The sequence below is a fragment of the Ylistrum balloti genome, unplaced genomic scaffold (genome assembly GCF_031769215.1).
Source record: "Ylistrum balloti isolate Yb309-2 unplaced genomic scaffold, AGI_CSIRO_Ybal_v1 Utg370010, whole genome shotgun sequence".
NCBI lineage: Eukaryota > Metazoa > Mollusca > Bivalvia > Pectinida > Pectinidae > Ylistrum > Ylistrum balloti.
Genome location: NW_026782083.1, coordinates 3,229,867 through 3,253,048, shown reverse-complemented (window position 1 = coordinate 3,253,048; position 23,182 = coordinate 3,229,867). Strand labels below are relative to the sequence as shown.

The window sequence follows — 23,182 nt, the reverse complement described above, 5'->3', positions numbered from 1 at the left end:
TACACACTGATGTTAATCTACATTGAACTGTATATGGCTACACTGAATTTCCTTAATGTATAACTACGATTAAACATTGATGTAGGACTACAATGATGTAGAATTACACTGAAGTAGAACTACACTGATGTATAAATACACTGATGTAGGTCTACAATGATGTATATCTACACTGATGTAGGACTACAATGATGTAGAATTACACTGAAGTAGAACTACACTGATGTATAAATACACTGATGTAGGTCTACAATGATGTATATCTACACTGATGTATATCTACACTGATGTATAAATACACTGATGTATAAATACACTGATGTATACATACACTGATGTATAAATACACTGATGTATATCTACTGTATATCTACACTGATGTATAAATACACTGATGTAGAATTACACTGAAGTAGAACTACACCGATGTATAAATACACTGATGTAGGTCTACAATGATGTATATCTACACTGATGTAGGACTACAATGATGTAGAATTACACTGAAGTAGAACTACACCGATGTATAAATACACTGATGTAGGTCTACAATGATGTATATCTACACTGATGTAGGACTACAATTATGTAGAATTACACTGAAGTAGAACTACACCGATGTATAAATACACTGATGTAGGTCTACAATGATGTATATCTACACTGATGTAGGACTACAATGATGTATAACTACACTGAAGTAGAACTACACCGATGTATAAATACACTGATGTAGGTCTACAATGATGTATATCTACACTGATGTAGGTCTACAATGATGTATATCTACACTGATGTAGGACTACACTGATGTAGAATTACACTGATGTTTAACTACACAGATGTAGAATTACACTGATGTTTAACTACACAGATGTAGAATTACACTGATGTTTAACTACACAGATGTAGAATTACACTGATGTTTAACTACACAGATGTAGAATTACACTGATGTTTAACTACACAGATGTAGAATTACACTGATGTTTAACTACACAGATGTAGAATTACACTGATGTTTAACTACACAGATGTAGAATTACACTGATGTTTAACTACACAGATGTAGAATTACACTGATGTTTAACTACACAGATGTAGAATTACACTGATGTTTAACTACACAGATGTAGAATTACACTGATGTTTAACTACACAGATGTAGAATTACACTGATGTTTAACTACACAGATGTAGAATTACACTGATGTTTAACTACACAGATGTAGAATTACACTGATGTTTAACTACACAGATGTAGAATTACACTGATGTTTAACTACACAGATGTAGAATTACACTGATGTTTAACTACACAGATGTAGAATTACACTGATGTTTAACTACACAGATGTAGAATTACACTGATGTTTAACTACACAGATGTAGAATTACACTGATGTTTAACTACACAGATGTAGAATTACACTGATGTTTAACTACACAGATGTAGAATTACACTGATGTTTAACTACACAGATGTAGAATTACACTGATGTTTAACTACACAGATGTAGAATTACACTGATGTTTAACTACACAGATGTAGAATTACACTGATGTTTAACTACACAGATGTAGAATTACACTGATGTTTAACTACACAGATGTAGAATTACACTGATGTTTAACTACACAGATGTAGAATTACACTGATGTTTAACTACACAGATGTAGAATTACACTGATGTTTAACTACACAGATGTAGAATTACACTGATGTTTAACTACACAGATGTAGAATTACACTGATGTTTAACTACACAGATGTAGAATTACACTGATGTAGGACTACACAGATGTAGAATTACACTGATGTTTAACTACACAGATGTAGAATTACACTGATGTAGAACCACATTACTGCAACACCTAACCACTCTTTCGCTATATAATTACGTGTTTGTAGGTAAGAAACAATATACGTCTTTGAGCTAATCAATGGGATATTATGCAATCTCATTTCATTAGGGGACATCGCTAAATATGCAATCAGTTGTTCGATTTAGCAATTATCTGACTGCATGTCACAAAGACGCACCCGAACAAGAAAAAAAACTCTACAAAACATGGTATGGAATAAGTGTTGGTCAGTTTTATTTTGTCAAGGAAATAGCCATATCTATGTGTTTAAAGTGTTATCAAGAACGGTATGCATTTCGTCTCCTGAAATATCACCGTACGACGACGGAAACTCGGATAAAAGAATTCACCCTTGAAGCTTGGAAAGATATCTCCTCTTTACATACATGTTATAAAAAATATAGTCTATTTTCTGTTTTGTCAATCTTGTGTTGTTTAAAACATTATTGATACTACACTACTGCATTTTTTCTACAATTTCGAGAAAAGATTACCGTTCTTGCCTTCGTGTTGGATTGCTATCACGTGATCTAAAAGGCCATAGATTTTCTGATAAAATATAAGTGTGACTGATTTCCACCGTGCGGACGTTGCGTCATAGACTTTGTCCACTAAAGTCCTGACCCCGATATACTACTACTTGAATCGCCATTCAACTGCTCTTCGCTATTAACTGAACTCTCCACGGAAGCCAACTCTTCAAAACATGGCGGATAAAGGTAACGCAAGCAGAAAAAGACATGTAAGACAATAGCAACTATTGTCTCCTTCTACCATCATTTACTGTCAGATCAACTGCTTGTTTTTTATGAAGCAGTAACCGTGATCACCATTAGGTGTGAACTACTAACATTTCAAAATAATCTTAATCGCTTTTCGCTCTAACAGCACAGGTAAGGAAAGATGGCCACATGTGTGGTATTTTTCCGGACAAGGTCCTAATATGGGAAATAACGTTATTCGGCGTTTGACATTTAATTTCGCGATTATGTAAATTTTGTTGGTGAACGCATGCGTGCAAAGGGTTTGTGTGTTACTCATGTATATACAGGCATGTCTTAGTCAGATGAAAGCCTCACTATTTACATAACAGTATTCACGTTAATTAAATTCCAATCTCTGCACGCGGATGTCCAATAATAAATGGTATGGCAGTGTACTTTGTCTTAAAACGTGCAGTATTCTAACTCTGAAAAATTACGTGAAAGGTATTTTAACACCAATTTCTAATTACAACGGTATATCATTACTCAATTTATGTCTTTTTCGATTATCATTTTCCAATTAAATAACACACGGACAGTATTGAGATGTAAAGTTGCCATCTTATTATACACAAATAAGTTATTTCTTAAGTTTAAATTGTCTTTGCTCAGCGAACAGTTTGAAAGTGCAGTAATAAAACACATGATATGCCGATATATTAAGCTCAATAGATATTTAATCCAAAGCAAATATTTATACAAAAACAAAACAAAAACAAACAAACAAACAAAACCAAAAAGGAACAACAACAAAATACACAAAAATAAATCAATTTAAAACGAATGAACATTTTAACGGTTGTTTTACGTTCACTATGGATACCATTCCTGGAATCCATTTACTGTTTATATTTGTGAACCTGGAATTTCAGCGGGAGATATTGCGCGCGTACATCGGTAAACCTCCGTTACCATTACCGCTGGTTTCCGTGATATAAATCTAATTGAGAACCTTTGTCCTGAATAATAAGGTTGAATAGGTTTTTTGTTCTATGAAGCTATAAAACAAAAAATCCATTATAATTCTTCGATCCTTTCAAAAACAAAATCAGATAATCAATATCCTAAAATAAAAAGTTCGATTTTCTCCCTTTAGTGTTATTGAGTAATGTGAGGTTAACTTGTCTTACGTATCGTTCTTAAATATATGAATACAACAAAATGTTACTGTATAAAACTAAGTGTTACTGTATACAACTAAGTGTTATTGTATACAACTAAGTGTTATTGTATACAACTAAGTGTTACTGTACACAACTAAGTGTTATTGTATACAACTTATACAGTGTATTTTTGTATGTAGACAGTTACATTGTGTATACATTACAATGTATTTTTGTATGTAGACAGTTACATTGTGTATCCATTACAATGTATTTTTGTATGTTGACAGTTACATTGTGTATACATTACAATGTATTTTTGTATTTTTGTGTATACATTACAATGTATTTTTGTATGTTACAGTTACATTGTGTATGTTGACAGTTACATTACAATGTATTTTTGTATGTTGACAGTTACATTGTGTATACATTACAGTGTATTTTTGTATGTTGACAGTTACATTGTGTATACATTACAATGTATTTTTGTATACATTACAATGTATTTTTGTATGTTGACAGTTACATTGTGTATACATTACAATGTATTTTTGTATGTTGACAGTTACATTGTGTATACATTACAGTGTATTTTTGTATGTTGACAGTTACATTGTGTATACATTACAATGTATTTTTGTATGTTGACAGTTACATTGTGTATACATTACAATGTATTTTTGTATGTTGACATTACAGTTACATTGTGTATACATTACAATGTATTTTTGTATGTTGACAGTTTTGTGTATACATTACAATGTATTTTTGTATGTTGACAGTTACATTGTGTATACATTACAATGTATTTTTGTATGTTGACAGTTACATTGTGTATACATTACAATGTATTTTTGTATGTTGACAGTTACATTGTACGGTGAATACATTACAATGTATTTTTGTATGTTGACAGTTACATTGTGTATACATTACAATGTACTTTTGTATGTTGACAGTTACATGGTACGGTAAATACATTACAATGTATTTGTGTATGTTGACAGTTACATTGTGTATACATTACAATGTATTTTTGTATGTTGACAGTTACATTGTGTATACATTACAATGTATTTTTGTATGTTGACAGTTACATTGTGTATACATTACAATGTATTTTTGTATGTTGACAGTTACATTGTGTATACATTACAATGTATTTTTGTATGTTGACAGTTACATTGTGTATACATTACAATGTATTTTTGTATGTAGACAGTTACATTGTGTATACATTACAATGTATTTTTGTATGTTGACAGTTACATTGTGTATACATTACAATGTATTTTTGTATGTTGACAGTTACATTGTGTATACATTACAATGTATTTTTGTATGTTGACAGTTACATTGTGTATACATTACAATGTATTTTTGTATGTAGACAGTTACATTGTGTATACATTACAATGTACTTTTGTATGTTGGCAGTTACAGTGTGTATACATTTCAATGTATTTTTGTATGTTGACAGTTACATTGTGTATACATTACAATGTATTTTTGTATGTTGACAGTTACATTGTGTATACATTACAATGTATTTTTGTATGTTGACAGTTACAGTGTGTATACATTACAATATATTTTTGTATGTTGACAGTTACAGTGTGTATACATTACAATGTATTTTTGTATGTTGACAGTTACATTGTGTATACATTACAATGTATTTTTGTATGTTGACAGTTACATTGTGTATGTTGACAGTTACATTACAATGTATTTTTGTATGTTGACAGTTACATTGTGTGTATACATTACAATGTATTTTTGTATGTTGACAGTTACATTGTGTATACATTACAATGTATTTTTGTATGTTGACAGTTACATTGTACGGTGAATACATTACAATGTATTTTTGTATGTAGACAGTTACATTGTATACATTATGTATTTTTGTATGTTGACAGTTACATTGTGTATACATTACAATGTATTTTTGTATGTTGACAGTTACATTGTGTATACATTACAATGTATTTTTGTATGTAGACAGTTACAGTGTGTATACATTACAATGTACTTTTGTATGTTGGCAGTTACATTGTGTATACATTACAATGTACTTTTGTATGTTGGCAGTTACATTGTGTATACATTACAATGTATTTTTGTATGTTGACAGTTACATTGTGTATACATTACAATGTATTTTTGTATGTTGACAGTTACATTGTGTATACATTACAATGTATTTTTGTATGTTGACAGTTACATTGTGTATACATTACAATGTACTTTTGTATGTTGGCAGTTACATTGTGTATACATTACAATGTACTTTTGTATGTTGACAGTTACATGGTACGGTGAATACATTACAATGTATTTTTGTATGTTGACAGTTAAAAATTACGATGTATACATTACAATGTATTTTTGTATGTTGACAGTTACATTGTACGGTGAATACATTACAATGCATTTTTGTATGTAGACAGTTACATTGTGTATACATTACAATGCATTTTTGTATGTTGACAGTTACATTGTATGGTTAAGGCATCAGACGTCATAAGGTTTATTGATAAACATCAAAATTTATGTATCTCGTCCACATCCGTCATATATGTAATTTGCATTGTTATTCATTGATTAAATGTCTGGCTATGAAGTCCATACATGAAAAGAAACCAAGTAACAGTACCGTCAATATAATTATAAACATTGAAATTGTTATGAACCTTAAATACAGTCTCAATTGAGGTTTCATCGGAAGTATGTTATCGCATCTTAACGATAATCTCAGTGATTTCCGCTAGCGTTGCCTTGTTTCATCTGACTAATTCCGAGGGACGGTATTAGCATTTAAGTGTTTCTCTCCTGGCCACATGGTGCATGGTGCTTCTTATTATTCTTTATCGAGCAAATTTCTCCGCAAAAAATGCTTCATGTAGACCGCATTCAGCTGTGACGTCTTTAAAAATACAGTGTCTAACTATTGTCGTTTATTGATACGAAATTTAGCCCCGGGATCAAGTTTATATTTCCGATCAAGTTTTGTTGTATAGAGGGTACATAAGTATGTGCCGAATTCAGCGTTCACAGTGTTGTAATGTTTCATTAATGTTACCATTGATATTCATTCAATTTAAGTTCTGTTGTGGCTGCTCCCTATATGACTTAAGAAGGCAATTTAACTTACTAATTTGTGATACCAATATCGTCAGTTCCTAAGACCTTTTGTTAATTAATTCGCAATACGAGACGACATATGTGCGAGTTTATCGAATATTTAGAAATTAAATGCACATGATTTGCACAATTAACAGAATCTAGTGAAAAACCGTTGGTCTTGAATATATTGTACCTGACAATATATTTGTGTTTGTCTTTTGTTTGTTGGTTTTATCATTACAATCTAACCTATAGTAAGTATATATATATATATTGGTGCAGTTAACCATGAAATCTGCGTTTTTAATTGAGTAAAACGGCTAGACGTGATTTCCAACAACGTACATTGGGTAGGACGTAGGTCGAGTGCTATCGCACGGTTCCTGTTAAAAACTATATAGATACGGCGCCGTTATTTTATCGACAGTTTGGTCCACAGTACATAAGCAATTAACATATAAATCGTCATGTATGTAGCTTGTGTAATAATAGAGGTTCAGCACCTTGAATTTATCGGCTATTTTATCCAAAATACACAAGCAAGTAATTAGCTATAAATGAACCAGCGCGTAGATCGCTCTTAAGGAAAAAGTATCCAATAAGTTTCTGGTGTATTCAATAGTGAAACTTCAGAAGGTTTTCAATACGATCTCGGCAATATGGCCGACAAATAAACCTTGTACAACGTCGCAAAGTGATCAGATCATCTAATTTATTCACGATGTACTGAAATCAATTGTTGTATAGTCGTTACGATTATAAATAGATTATTGTATGAATTCTTAATTAATTTTCATTAATTATTACAAAGTAGTTAGTAATTAGTATTTATATATAACATTACTCTAACTGATATATCACCGTTCATTGAAGAGTTTCGAAAAATTTGTGTAATCAGGTAATTCATTTTCGTATTTTTTATTTACTTCAGTGAATTATGTTCTGTTAACATCCATTAAATCTACGTTTTGGATTAAATAAAAACTGGTAGCCATGACCTACAGTTCTGTATATTGTTTCATCGATATCTATTATGTATGTATACTGTAATCATACACAATTCAGCTGATATCATTTGGTAACCACATTAAGATTAATTCACTTTGTTTTAGTTGGCATCAATTATTCATTTTTATTTTAAATTATACACTTTTCCTCATGCTATCAACTTATATTTTTTCTGTAAATATTTGACAAGATCGCGTGCGGCGGTGCGACTCCCGGTTTTAGACTATACAACTAAAACAAAGAGAATTTATCGATTAATTGCCAACCTATACATTTAGGGAAAAAGTAGCCGATAAGTCTACTGAAGATTGCAACTTTCGAGTCGTCTAGATGCTTTGCAATATGGACGCTAGAAACAGATTACTGGGATTAGAGTTTTGGAAGGTTATATTTTGGCGCGTAAACCTTGTATAATGTCCCCGTCTCGTACGATCATCTGATTTAGTCAAGATGTACTATGACCGGTTGTTGTTTAGTCGATACGATCATCAATATAGCAATTAAGATTATCTTTATATGAGTAAGGCAGTGTCTGGAAAGAAGCTTACACGCCACAATGACATGCTGTTGGAAGTATCAAGAAAAGTAAAGACACGGATATTTTGGTGAACTAGTTAGTTCTTCAAGAAATGAAGATAATTTCGGGCACTATCTCGAGGGGCCGATCACAAAATTAGTATGGCGTTGATATTTTTGTATGCGTGTTTATATGTTCAGACGTCATGCTATTGGTTTGTGTGACAGCCGGATACTTAGAGGGTTAAAATAATTTTAATACATGTCAATTTCGGTTGTGTAAAATCATCTTTATATCAAGTAAAAGGTTAGCCAAGCAAATTCATGACAGTGAAGATACTGTCATAATAATTTCCATTTTCATTAGTCTCGGATATTGCAGAGCTGCTATGCTCCATGCCTTTCAAATTCCGGTAGAATTTTTCTTCTAGATCTAATCCTGTCGTGTAGACGAAATGTCTCGCTTATGTTAACGGTATAGAGTTTCACACTTAAAACTACCCGTTTGATGAGCGTCAATTATTTGCGAACACGGATATTGAAAAAATTCACACTATAAATACAAATGCTGTGATATTTCCAAGAAAATACATCGTATTTCTTGGAAAACCAAAACTGTGAGGTGGACGTCATCAATCACCCGAGCGTTTTAAATCGAGATAGTGGATTTGTTTTGATAGTTATGTAACACTTCATGACCCCATCGTAGAATTTTGCGAATTTAGAACAGAAGATTTATATAAACAGGATTTACAAATAAAGGAAGTTAAACACAGGCAGTCTGCAATGTAATGAAGTCTGTATTCCGAATATAAAAAAGCAAACTTAATACTTTTAAAATCTGCATGTTTCAGACTTATAAATTTGCATATTTCTTGGTATAATGACATGTGCTGAGGGCTTTAGCGGTCAATGATTATTGTGTAGTATTATATACAGGTAGAGATACCCGTTTAAAGTTTTCAAAAGACTGATTAATGTTTGTGTTCGGTATCGGACAGAAAATTGTTTGTGTGCGATACCGGACAGAGAAATGTTTGTGTGTTGGGTATTAAACAGAAAACATCTCTGCATAGTAGTGTGAAGCAACTAACATTATGTAGTCTGGTGTTTGTGAAGACGATTTGTGCTCATTTTTTTACTATTTGTAATGAATTTGGAAGTTTTTTTTTTGTTGTCGTAGTTGTTTATTTTATTTTACATATTGTTACGACTGATTACGAAATACTTTATGCTTTCAGATAAACGATTATAGTGATCAGAAATAAAGGGTGGGTGTGTGGTTAGTTCAATGGACCTCACAATATATTACTCCGCTCGTATCTTAATATTATCTCTGTTCAGTTTCAGTTTGGATTGAAATTTGAGTTTCAACTGTCATAAATTTTTCATCAATCACAAATGAAATGTTTACTTAGGAGACAATGGGCTGAAAATTCAATGATTTCTCACATTACAGGTATAGACGATTTCAAAACACGTATTGTATCCATTCCAAACGTAGTCATATATCGACCAGTCTCTATCATCAATATGTATGTTTATATACGTAGTCAGCTGTTATGCCTGAACGATTTTGATTGATATGTGATTTGTATACATCTGTTGACACGAAAGGATTTCTTATCTCATATTGCGACATGCTTTTAAGTCTTGTAACTGTTTTTCTTGTGACCAAAGCTACATATTAAACGGACAAATAGTATAGAATCATTTGTGGAAGTGATATAAAACATTTCTATCAAGTTTCAAATGCAATTAATAAAATAACTGTTTTATATATTTACATCTATATGTGTATATACAGTACTAGTGACCAAATGACTTTTAAAAGCGGAAGAAAAGCAGTTGTGTTTTATACAATGTACTGTTTTTATGTGAACATTACCAAACCTTCTGTTTATCTTATCTTACAATGTATTTCTCGAGATGATCGTGGACCGTCTGGCAAGAGTAGAATGACCGGAGTTGCCGGTGACAGACCGAATCATGTTTAACATTTTAAGGATACATAGCATGTTACCTGTGTATGTCATTAGAGATTGGTGAAATCCGCCTGCTCAGTACGACACGAGGAAGTAAAAGATAACTAACGCTTGGTTGTGTTTTAAATCATGGCATATATTCCTCCACTCTCCCTTTTTAGGTGACTAAAGTTTCTTCGTGTTGTAGGATATAACTATGAATGACCATTTTGAATGATTGAAATGTAACCCTATATTTCGTTCATCTATTTAGCATTGTCGGTCTCTGTTTTGTTTAAAGTTTCCGATTTCTGTTCGTGTATCATGTTTCAGTTCATTTTAGGATGTAATGATGCTGTCCATGTTAGCCAACGACTGGTATTACACAAACAGTGTGGTAGATTTAAACAGTGAGATATTGGTTGTCTGGCAGCAGTGACAACTTTTTTCTGTGTCTTTTCTATCTAAAGCATGTTACCAGCATGTACCTACCCGTATTTTACACCTGTACTGTATAACAAATGAGGATGTAAACGGTAAATCTAACATTAAATTCTTACTTAGTTTAAAACGTGTTTATCTGATATTATATTACTTCCTTTCTTAAGATAAAAAACGTTAATAAGATGGCTAGCAGGAAGTGACTACTGTGTTAACTTCATTTAACTAGATTACCATTGCATTAATATACCTGCCATGTGGCAGCCGTGTCCCTAACAAGTCCAATGTTTACTCCAGCTCATTTAGTCCATATTTGTTTATGGTAGCTTGCGAATCATATCCGTTGTCAGGTTCGCCTTGATCGTTCACATACCTGATGTTGTCAGTGAGATCACGGTATCAGCTAAGGAATGTTTTATGAGCCGTAAGATAGACCAATAAACTACATAGGGTGATGTTAACCTTAGCAGTGCCCAGCTATTGGCTACATGGCAGACGATCGGTTCCGCTCGAGTAATTCCTCGTTGACAGACTTATGAATGAACGTTAGGACAAGCATTGTCACGGCCTAACGAGTCAACCAATCGACAGCAAGGTGCACGATAATTGGCGAAGATGAAATATGAACATTACGGCATAGGGCACGTGGCGGTAACCAATTACAATTTCTTTCTAATTGCAGCAGGAAATTACGTGGATTTCCGGCTCGAGCACGTGAAGCAGATAAACAATACGATGCCTTCCGCCAGTCCATCGCAATACGTAAGTCATCTAACTTAGGCCTCTACCGTTTTATTAGATTGTAAAACTCAACATTGGAGACATCGATGACATGTATTTTTCCACAATTCCTGCATACTCTAAGGTATAACAAACATTCTTTTCAATGATGTGTTTATTTCATAATTACATATGCATTGCATATGCATGTAGAAAAGGTTCAACAGTTATGCAATCTGCATACATAATCATTTTATATATGATTTATGCATGATATGTGATATTGATTTTCTTACCTTAGATATGCAGCCTTATCGAGGAAATGGACCACAATGTTCTTCAACCACCAATTCTGATGGAGGAGTCACCAGATCCCCCCAGCGACTGCCGACGCGGTGGCTACCATCAGAATACTCTGGACATTGAGGAGATTCTATGTGATTATAACACTGAGTCGGAGTTGCCGAGACAAGGAAACTGTTATCAAAACTCTACAGGAAGTATGCCCTCTTTTCATTCATGGAACTATTCTCAACTTCCTCAACGAAATATCAATATCACTAACTGTGCGCCGAATACTAACATACCAAGTGCACAGGCAAGTTATGGGAACATCGGATATGGACCGACTCTTGATTCATCTAAACAAGACACGAATTGTTGTTTGAACTATCAGAATAAAAGTTTCCACTTTGACAGAGAACTCAGTGTTACATCACAACTGTGTTCACAATACGACCAGCGGCTACAGACAGGGGACCACAAAATAGGTAAACAAATTTATCATGTTATTTGTGGAAAAAAAACATGTATTCCGATTTTAATTGTTCTAAGTAATCGTATTTCATTGTTTGCAGAACAAATTTCAGGTCTCAAAGACCGATTACAAACTCTGCCGCTTATTCTTGTTTTCACATATCGAATATATGTTATGTAAATGTCGTAATATTTGAGATAACCTATGAATTAACACAAACATTTGATGTTTGAATAATATTTTAGACATGCATGCTTGCTTTAAACATGGTCAGTGTATCTCTCGTGCATTACAAATGCTTTGCTGTTAATAGTTTGGAAAATTACATGTTGAATGCCCCCGTTTTTTTCATATTTCACATTATGCTTAAGAGTGGTACATGGATATCAAACAGCGCAAGTAGCATTGGATTTACTTTCTTTTCGCTAAATAAGATATCAAAGTGTTTCTGTTAACATGCAACAAAATCTTCCGCATTTTCAGGTATTCACAACCAAAAATATTTCTGCCAGCAGTTATAGCAGAAAATTAGAAATGGCGCGAAATGTTGATTTAAGCATGTTGTCTTTGGAATACAGCGCTATTAATTTCTCATTTGTGAAATCAATGCACATTTCCGTCAATTTTAACTTTAGTTAATAGGTAGCTCCATGGTAACCGTTGTATATCTAGTATCTTTCTACAAACCATACAAGCAGCTTGGGTAAATATGTAGATGTAAATTTGTGTGTAAGCCAGTAATGCTATTTCTAACGGTATCTATCTCGCGAACAAATAACAAATAAAAAAAAAACGAAAATTATCTAATTCATTTTTGATCGTTCAAAATACATTTTGTTTTCAACTGCAATTTCTTTCCTGCGAACGCAATCTTAACATTTCTCGCGCGATGTCAGGATTTCATGTACATGATGATTTTAAGCACAAACAGGAAAGCTAGAAGAGAAAAAGTCTTCTTTATCCTACCTTTATCGCTATATGATGTCTGACGGAAATAATGACTGGGAAAATTGCGAGTGGTATACCATTATAGATCACTGGTACGATTGCAGTTAGAAAGTTTAGGTCATCTGAGACTCTGCGTCGTGCATCGTGAACTTTTAAAAAGTTTCAACTTGTTCTGGAGAACTCCGGATCGGATTTCAATGAAATTTTACAAAAATCTTCCTTGGCCTAAGGCACACCAAAATTGTAAATTATATGATCCCTACCCCCCAGGGGCTGTTGGGCGGGGTCAAAAATCGGTCAAAATGAATGAAATTTCAAAATTCTTCTTTCCAACTCCCAGGTATGTTAGAATCAAGTACTTTTCATGGATGGAAAGGCTTTCAGACGTTTTACCGGAATGGTAAATTTCATGACTCCAAGGTCTCACATTTCCCATAGGGGAGGGGGTAAAGTTTACTATAGTTTATATAGGAAAATTATATTTTTGAACATTATTTGTTTATGTTGTATTGGAAATAGTTCAGACCTGCTAAGAATTATTTAAGATGACAGTTTAATGAGATGCAAATATTGACCTTGGATTGAAATTTCAAAATGTTTCTCCTCAATACCCAGATAATATAGAACCAAATACTCTTCATGGCAGGATGTGTCTTGCGATGCTTTATAAACATTATAAATTTCATGACCCTAGGGTCTCACATTTCCCGAGAGGAACTATATTTTGTATAAGAAATTACATTTTTGAGCATGATTTGTTTCTTTTCTTTCCGAAATCGTTCAAACGTGGTTAGAATTTATTTTCTATCGGTATGAACTGACTGTTTGATGAGATGCACATATCGACCTTGACTGACTCCCAGAGGCTGATGGCCGGGGCCAAAATTTGTTCAAATTGACTGAAATTTCAAAGATGTTATACCGTTCCCGATTTTATATTGGAAAATTCAAGTCTTGATTGAAATTTCTTGTATTCAAAATTGGTTAGAAGCCTTAGCTTGGGATAGCAGTATACATAATTTACATCTGCATCATGTGTACAAATAGTGAAAGTTATCTGACCTTTTTAACAAAATCATTTCTATGACATGTTACAAGAACCATTGTGGCTCAGGTGACTGTAAAGGCCCTTGGGCCTCTTGTTGATCTTAAATATGTAAGTCATTGTGGTTATGGTAGTGTGCAGTTACCTGACTTATAAGGCCGTCAAAATGAATATGGTGTAAGATAATGCCACCAAGATGTTACCCACTACATCCTTTATATGAATGTGACCCTTCTTATAGCCTGTTATTTATTAATATCAAATCATGATGAGGGTTAAGGACTGTCATCTGGAAACACGAGGACTTTAATGAATGAAAAAGTATGAAGGTTGAAAGCCCACTTAGGTTCATTCAATGGTGCGTGGACAACAGTCATAAACGAACATGTTGATTCTAAGCTGATTGTAAGGAACATTATACCTGTTAACATAAAATAGTACTACATAGCATTTTTAATGTCTTCAACCTTATTTGGCCATTCTCGTTTTCTCAACCCCTAAATAGGTTATGACATTCCACGTTCTTAAACTTCGAGACGGTTGATGTCGTCTGTCTTTTCGTTTTTTCTAGCACACTTTTTCTTGTCTTCTTTTTGAAACCCAGTTTTATTTGTTAAACTTATTTGGTTCGTTATCTTTTATTTGAAATGTCCTCTCATTTCGGTCTCCTTGTTCACCTGACGTTGTGATTTCTTCATCTTCTTCTTAAAGACTCCCAGATATCGCCGTGTCTGTTCTTCATGTCATTATGTTGTTGAGATGTTGTTTGTTTACAAAATAAAAAAAAGTTTTTCTTATATATTTCTTTCTTAAATATTTTGTTGATGTTGTTATTTTAAGTATCGTACATAGGGAAGAGATATACAATTGTAACATTTATAATTTTCCAAGTACACTGACTATAACATTACTGTCTCACCTTTACTTTCGTCCGTGTTTCTTCCAGCATATAATATTTACAAATAAAATGCAAACTGATTAATTATAAATAGCATGCTTATCTTCTAAACATTTCTAGAGATGAGATATCCTTACTTGAGATATGCACAAATACATTCATATTATTATGACACAATCGATGTACCTTCAAACAAAATTATAATTAATTGTTTTCGGTTTATGATCGATTCTTACCCCCATTTCTCTCTCTCTCTCTCTCTCTCTCTCTCTCTCTCTCTCTCTCTCTCTCTCTCTCTCTCTCTCTCTCTCTCTCTCTCTCTCTCACATATCTCTGGAAGTGCAAGTGAAAGTGTGCGAGAGTGTGTCTTAATTGCATCACATTTTGTCATTGTACATATTTTACTGTTTTCTTATTTGTCTAGTAGCCTCCGGGCTGTATGCATTCCCCGTTAAAGAAATAAAGACTTAACCAAAACAAAGACACGTACAATCTTTTTATAGCTATGATATTAAGCTCTAATGAGGAAGTACCTACATGGGAAATGACACTAAGATTCTGGGCTTCATACTGGTTCCTGTATCGTACAAGTAATTTTTCATTGAATTTTTACTTATTTCTTAGTATTACGTAACCGCTAGTGGCGCACCTGTCTTTTAAAGTAGTAAACTAAGTATGCCTAGTCATCTAAGATTTTTTCATAAACCGTTTAGATCTGCAATTATCGTATGTCTAGGTTAACAATATAAACAAATAATTCGCAACTACATTGTAACTTTAGTATGTAAAACTTTATCAAAACATTCATACACTTTTATAGTCGTTAACTTTGTTAACCTGCCTTGATATTAGCTTTTATCGCTGCAATTCATTTGATGTTTCATTCATAGGAACCTGAATAATTGAATCGTAATTTTTATTATCGTAATAAAATCGTAATATATAATCTTATCATATTCAGTTTGAAAAAAAATTGTTCAATTGTTCAATACTTATTGAAGACAAAGAAAAATGTTTGAAAAAAAACCTTACAGAATATTTGATATCAAGTCAACCCTGGTTGCCTTGTGTGCTTTTTGGTTAACACGGTTAATGAACCTTAAACATGTGTTCTGGCTGGTTACTACACAGACTCGCCTCCTTGTACTTTGTTCCGTAACAAGTTTACACGTGTAAGGAACGCCCTTCACGTGATCACCTTGTCCACACTGCTGTTTATACTGGGACTCTTTACTTACCAACTCTTGATCTTCTAAAGGGACAATAGTTTGCTGGGATGATAAATCACACTCTGTAGTGTTCTAATATTGTCATAAACTAATATCCTAAAGGCTTCTTTAGAGATACATTGAATCAGTATATATTCGCACTGTATTACGTACTCACAATTTACTATTTCCAAATACTGTGAAACGTTATATGAATACCACTGCACTGATAATGTATGATATATATATCATTTTCCTGAAAATTGCTTTTGATGTCATTTAACACAAGTGTGTAGAAAAATGAATGTATATATTTGATAGATTTCCATTTACAATTACTTTGATATGCAAGATAGTGTTTCCTAATTTGAGGATTTAAAAACATCTCGGTCAATCTCCATTGTATATTCAGGTAAAAAAACCTCATTGTTCAAATGTTTTGTTAGCGCTATGACATAAAACTTTTTACTTATCTTCTATTAATCATGGGTGTGATTGTTCATTTCAGAACAGGAAGGCCAGTCTTGGAGCGGGAAATCCCCTGAAAGTTGGAACGCAAAGCATGTGCTGGATTGGCTATTTGATGTAGCAGAGAAACAGCAGTTAGATTGTTCGTTACTGCATGCAGAAAACTTCAGAGGAGTATCGGGAGCAGACCTGTGTAAAATGGGAATGGACGAGTTTCTACAATTAGAGCCAAACTTTGGCGGACTTTTGTGTGATCAATTTAGAAAACTGCAGGATGGAAGTAAGTTATAAAAGAGATAAGTTATGAAATTGTTGAAAAGGTTATTACACCATGTCAACTTTTAAATAATCTCTTTATTCAAAGTTAACAATACGGACCATGTGAAATTCGACAGTTATAATGTTAATTCAGTGACAGTTGAAGGAAGTGAAAATTAATTGAATCATTATAATGTCTCTGAAGACTGCCACTTTACAATCCATTATCTGTACTTCCGTGGGAAAATGCTTCTCATGAAAACCATGTGAACATTTCTATTATACCTGTTTCTAAGAACATTGGAACTTCACGTGTAAAATGCATTCGTGCATATCTCCTGCGAAACGAAACTCGCCTAATTCATGCACTTTCGTTGATAAAGATGTAGAAGTGACATATGGTGACTGAAGCATGACTGCTTAATTAGGTTGCCAGGTAGAACACGAAGATGTGATACGGCCTCTCATGTTCCCTTTAAATAAAACGATAAAATTAATAGACCTGTCCAGCGCATTTTATCAATGATCTTCACATTTCCTATTAGTATAATAGAGTTGAATTTGATAAATTGTTGAATAAAATTGGAAAATGTGATATGTATCTACTTACACGTTAATGATACTATACAGCGACGTTAATGTAAAGTTTAATACCGATCTCATAAAATAGAACAGCTGATATGATAAATGTATGCAGCTTAAGTCTTAAACGTTATACTTTTTTAAGATGATAAACTCATAATGGCTTCCACATAGTCCTCAGAATATCAAATATATTGTTTTCTATATCCTCTGTACCGATGTAGCTTAAAGTTAAAATTATTATAGGACATTAACAGGGTATAAACGTGTTCCATTACATGGATTGTATTTGGTATATAGAACCAAAATTACCTTGATAACATCATTCACGATGCTGTGTTTCAGTGGGTTACAAACATCGTTTGGATACCAGTACACCTATGACAGACGGGACCGATGATTCCTGTTCTTCACCTCTCAGTCTTTCCTCCTCCCCTCCACACTTTCAAATGGAAAACATGTCCAGGAGTTACGACAGTTTACAAGGTAGCGAGTTATTAGAGTTTGTTGATGAGAAGTTTGGAACTATAATGCCACCTCACGTGGAATATTCATATTAATATTTGCTACAATGTAGTTAAGATATACTTGCTATATGTGAAAAAAGGATTAAACTCTATATTTATACCTTTGGCGTTTATTAAAACGTTTAGTTGTATCCTAAGTAACATTTTCATTAAGAAATAAAAACATTTTCCCATTACAATGCATGTTTTATTTAGTTGAACAATGTGCAGTAAATATATCAAGTGTCGTTTTCAAAACAGAAAAATATTGATTTTGATTTCGGGTGAAAATACATATTAAATATATTTCATGACTACAAGAAAACAAGGAAATGACACCCAAGACATTTCATTCATAAAACAAAACTTGGCCATCATTTGTGCTACTTGCGTTTTAGTATAAGTTAAGGAAAAGTCCAAATCGTCTTATCATCGAAATCTAAAACTGCTCGTCCCAAAATATCACAATAACTTTTTATAAATAAATATTAAAATGACCATAAAATAAAATCTAGATAATTACATTTTATTTCTAAAATGAAGTGTTTATTGTTATCAGATTATCAGTCGTGTAATGATCTCGGGAAGCTTGAAAGACAAGAAAACATGTTTTACCCTCACCAGCAGCAGCCACAACAGCCGTACGCATGCCCAAGGCTACCACTTCCTCATCATATGCAGGCAAGGCATTGTAAGTATTCTTTCGAAGGAATTCAAATTTTGAAAAAAAACTTTTTAAGTTCATGTTAAAACAAGTATATATAATATATGTGTGTCAACGTAAACACTGCCTGGAGTTTAACAACCCGGCTCTTCATTAGATGTTTATATAGAATTTCAAAGAAGATCGTTTTGTTCCCGGTAGAAGTTACCATTAATTATTTCACTGGTGTGCACTACACTGGATACCATATATGTTGTAGAGTGTGTGTTTTAATCGCAGAAAACTGAGACATTTTGTTGCTGAAAAATGAAAATAGACATGTATAAGAAATTTTTGACAGAACTACTGGTATATCTGCACTTTGGTGCCCGTGAATGTAAAGTAAGTAAATATATGGACAAAGTCCTCGGACTGCACCAAATTAAACGTTACTAATCTGAACGCTACAAATACCATTATAGTTATAGGTTAACAAAGTTTAAGAAACTTTATTACAGGAGTTATTACTTATGTTTCAATTTTTATTCATTATTTGAATACATTCGCTGATTCTGAATATAACAGGAACTATTTGTGTGTTATGATAAGTTGTTTTCTCTACATTTTCAGCATTTCCCGGAGCAACTCCTTCTGTATGTAACATGAACGAACGCCAATGTATGTACCAACCATATTGTCCAACAACCCAAGGGGCCAACCAGTGCACTATGCCTTGCGAGCTGACATCAACGCCTATTCCAAGACGGCGGCCAGGTAGACCAAGGATCAAAAGCCTACCAACAGATGAGGAAGCGCAGAAAGAGAAAAAAGGTGAGCTTGCACGGATTAGTGAAAGCTTCTGATCAGATAAAGCAACGATAATCATGAAAATAATTTTATTAAATCCTAGTCGTATCACTTCCGTTCTGCTAACGCGATACAATTTAATTATTGTGGACTCAAACTTAATCTGGCGTTGTCAACGTATGTATTATTTTCCCTATTGTATGAAGGGACACTTTATGCTATGTTTGGCACGCATTTTCCTTTTTGTCGTCCTCTCTGGAGTCCACTGCTGATTCAAGCTGTATAATATAGCATTTATACAAGTATAACACCAAATGAATTAACTGGATATACTTTCTGCAAGTAAAAAGATTTTAGTGTGTTAAATTATAGTTTTCTGTAGCCAAATCGTTTCTTGTTATTTTCAGCTAAGAATCAACACCTGTGGGAATTCATCTATGAGATTCTGATGAATCCATTATATAACCCTCAGTATTTACGTTGGGAGAACCACAGGGAAGGCGTCTTTCGCTTCGTCCAATCAGAGGCTGTGGCACAATTGTGGGGCAGTTTGAAAAACAACGAAAACATGACATACGAAAAACTGAGCAGGGCAATGAGGTGGGTGTGTAATAATGTAAACTGTTATCGGAGTGTTCATTGTCGCATGGATCACCTTCACCCTGTATTTTTGACCTTTTCGATTTATACGTACATTGCGATAAAGAAATTGAGAACTTGCCTCTAGTTGCAAAAAATATATCTTTTGAACATAAACTTTTCTAAAAGGACGAAACATACGTATAATGTAGTTTTACTTTTTTGTCATTACTGTATTCAATCGTGAATTTCTTTTGCAAGATACCATTCATTTGCATCTTTTGTACAATTTAAGGACGTTATTAAAGAAGGTTTTTTTAAATTTGTTCTTATAATACTTTGCTATATTGCATATGTTTGAAAACCCCAAACTGTTGTAATTGCAAACACCAATCGTGAATATCTAACAGGATCTTTGTAATTGTCAATGATAATTAATGAATCAAAGCTTACACCTTGTAGCATTTTGTACCTGTAGGTTAAAAAAAGCTCATTTACTGTAAAGATGTTCAGGACCTCAAAACAGTAACTGACAATAAATGTTATGATGATTGTGGCATCAGTAGTCTGAGTAAGGATTATCTCCCGTAGTCTTTTATTGATTTAATGACAAAACAATTTATTTAAGGATAGAACAAAGTGCAATATCAGTTAAATCAATTTATGGAACTATGTCGTCTCTATCCTTACAAGCAAAAGAAAACTCTTCCATTGAAATTGATCATTCATCTTCATAGTAACAACCATATGACGCATTTACCATGTATCCATCAAGATCCATGTTTAAACCACATATGTTAGTCATCAGAAACAATTCAATTTCATTGTTAATGTTGTTGGAATCTACACACTGCATATCATACGATGACGTGTCAATGGCCACCAAGTAATTTGTCGTTAATTGCATGTCATACAGTCAATTATATTAAAATTATATATTGCATACGGCTATCAACAGATGACTTGTTTTGTTTCAGACATTACTACAAGAGAGGTATCTTAGAGAGGGTAGAGGGACGAAGATTGGTGTACAAATTTACGAGTCTGGCTATGGAACGTGTCCGAGAAAAGAAGTTATCATTATAGCCTAGTCAATAAGTCTCAAATACATATTATATCACAACAACTGGAAATGTACTGTTATTTATACGTGTTTAGACGTTCATCATGTAAAGTTATTTCTACAAACAATTCAATGTATGTGTTCACTTCATAAATGTTTGAAGACATTTGTAACTATGAATTCTGATACAAAATAATACTGCAATATCTACTTATGTTAACACGTCGCGTGGATGTCACAAATTACGGTGTAAACATAAACCATGATATAGAAGTCTGGACAGATAACAATGATTATTGCATATCAATTAGTTATGGGAGACTAAATTTCTAATTCGATCTAAAATGACGATGAGATAATCTTTTGATCTTGGTGTTCCCTAATCACATCACAGTCACTGATGGTTGTGTCGGATATATACACAGACAATTTGTTCCTTGAATACCTAATGCAATGAAGGCTAGAGGAATGTCAGGCACAAGGCCTAGGTCAACTTGATATCGAGGAGGATACTCTTAATTCACAGCTGTTTGATATTTTCGTCTCAAATCTAACGAGCACAAGGAAGTCAATTAGCTGGATAAGCTAGCTAAGTAAAGACTTTGAGGCAGTATATCTCCTGTATTTTGCAATATATTTCAGCAGTTGATCTGCTATCTTTTTACTAAATATATACATATTTTCTCTGATTGTTTTAGTGACTGTTTAATTGTAAATAAGTACAGACTGTGAGGATCATGAAAATGCGGAAAGGTATATAGTATGGGTGACTGATCAGTCTTAACTTTGTACGAAGGTTTGTTTGTTTTGTAATTGATTGTTTGTGGCAAGTATAAATGCAACAATGTTTTTGTTTAAGAAAAATATGTGTTCTTAATTTTTTATCTATTATTAGGTCGACGATTTTTTATGTTATGAATATGAAAATAGAATTAATATCATAACATCTCAATCATAAGCACACGAATTTAAAAGAAGATTGTGACCTGTTGAGACCTTGTGATGTATTGCATTGACTTATTGTATAGTCATATGAACTTATAAAAATTATTTATTTTTTTTCGTGTATTCTCTATGTGATAGGGTAACTGAATGTTATATGTCATGTTGAGTTGTTTTGTTTTTTTGTCATAAGATGACACTAATTTCACCAAGACTGTTAGAGACAAAACACGGTTTCCTCACTAAAACAACCGTAAATTTCGCTTTGTCTCGTTTGTATATTATAATTTGCTAATTGAACATTATATTATTCACTGATTTTGATTTTAATATCCTGGGTTGATAATGAATCACATAGAATTAACGTTTACAAAAAAGAAAAAGAAACATCTAAAAAGATTTTCCCATAAGCATCATGATTGACGGAAATATGCTTGTATATTAGATAAAAGATAAATACATTTGTAAATATACGTTTCGAGTGCCTGGTAAAAGGTCATTTGAAGGGCGTTAGGATATAAGGGGTGTAATGGGAGGATTGAGGCATATGGACCTTAAGTTTTATGAGTTTCTGTTCACAGGGTTAAAAACTATTGATATATGAATTACTATACCCTCATAACATTGATATTACTTTAAAAACTGATAGGGTATTCAGAGTAAAAGAATGTACATTGCATTCACTGAGTGTTTTCTTTGTCTGTTCGGAATGGCTAGTGGCGGTGTGCAAAGCGCCCGTACATTTGTATGTCCGTCTTGATCAAGGTTTGACAGTCCACTATGTCTTATCGTAACGTAAACCGAAGATTGCCGAGATTGATAAACATCGGTAAACATCGGGATTTAGACAGGAAGTCATTAATTACATCCCAAATATCTTAATAACGGTAAACATTTTGTTGTGTCATCCAAATGATTACATTGCTGTTTATTTCAACAGGTCATTAGTAATGCTGGTATCTTG

At 33.2% G+C, this 23,182-nt stretch overlaps 1 protein-coding gene across 1 annotated transcript; it reads left to right on the top strand.

Moving 5' to 3' along the window:
* Positions 1-11,490: 11,490 nt before the first annotated feature.
* LOC132548462 (ETS-related transcription factor Elf-3-like) lies at positions 11,491-21,299 on the top strand. The gene is made up of 8 exons (XM_060212334.1): positions 11,491-11,556; positions 11,816-12,284; positions 16,879-17,118; positions 18,024-18,164; positions 18,744-18,875; positions 19,458-19,658; positions 20,042-20,234; positions 21,191-21,299. The coding sequence occupies exons 1-8, from the start codon at positions 11,530-11,532 to the stop codon at positions 21,297-21,299; spliced, it is 1,512 nt and encodes a 503-aa protein (XP_060068317.1). The 5' UTR covers positions 11,491-11,529.
* Positions 21,300-23,182: the final 1,883 nt, after the last annotated feature.

Excerpts from the sequence above, each read along its gene's own strand:
- LOC132548462 (XM_060212334.1), top strand. The coding sequence starts at position 11,530 with ATGCCTTCCGCCAGTCCATCGCAATAC. Across the intron at positions 18,876-19,457 it reads TCATATGCAGGCAAGGCATT|CATTTCCCGGAGCAACTCCT; the intron begins GTAAGTATTCTT and ends CTACATTTTCAG. Across the intron at positions 20,235-21,190 it reads AAACTGAGCAGGGCAATGAG|ACATTACTACAAGAGAGGTA; the intron begins GTGGGTGTGTAA and ends GTTTTGTTTCAG.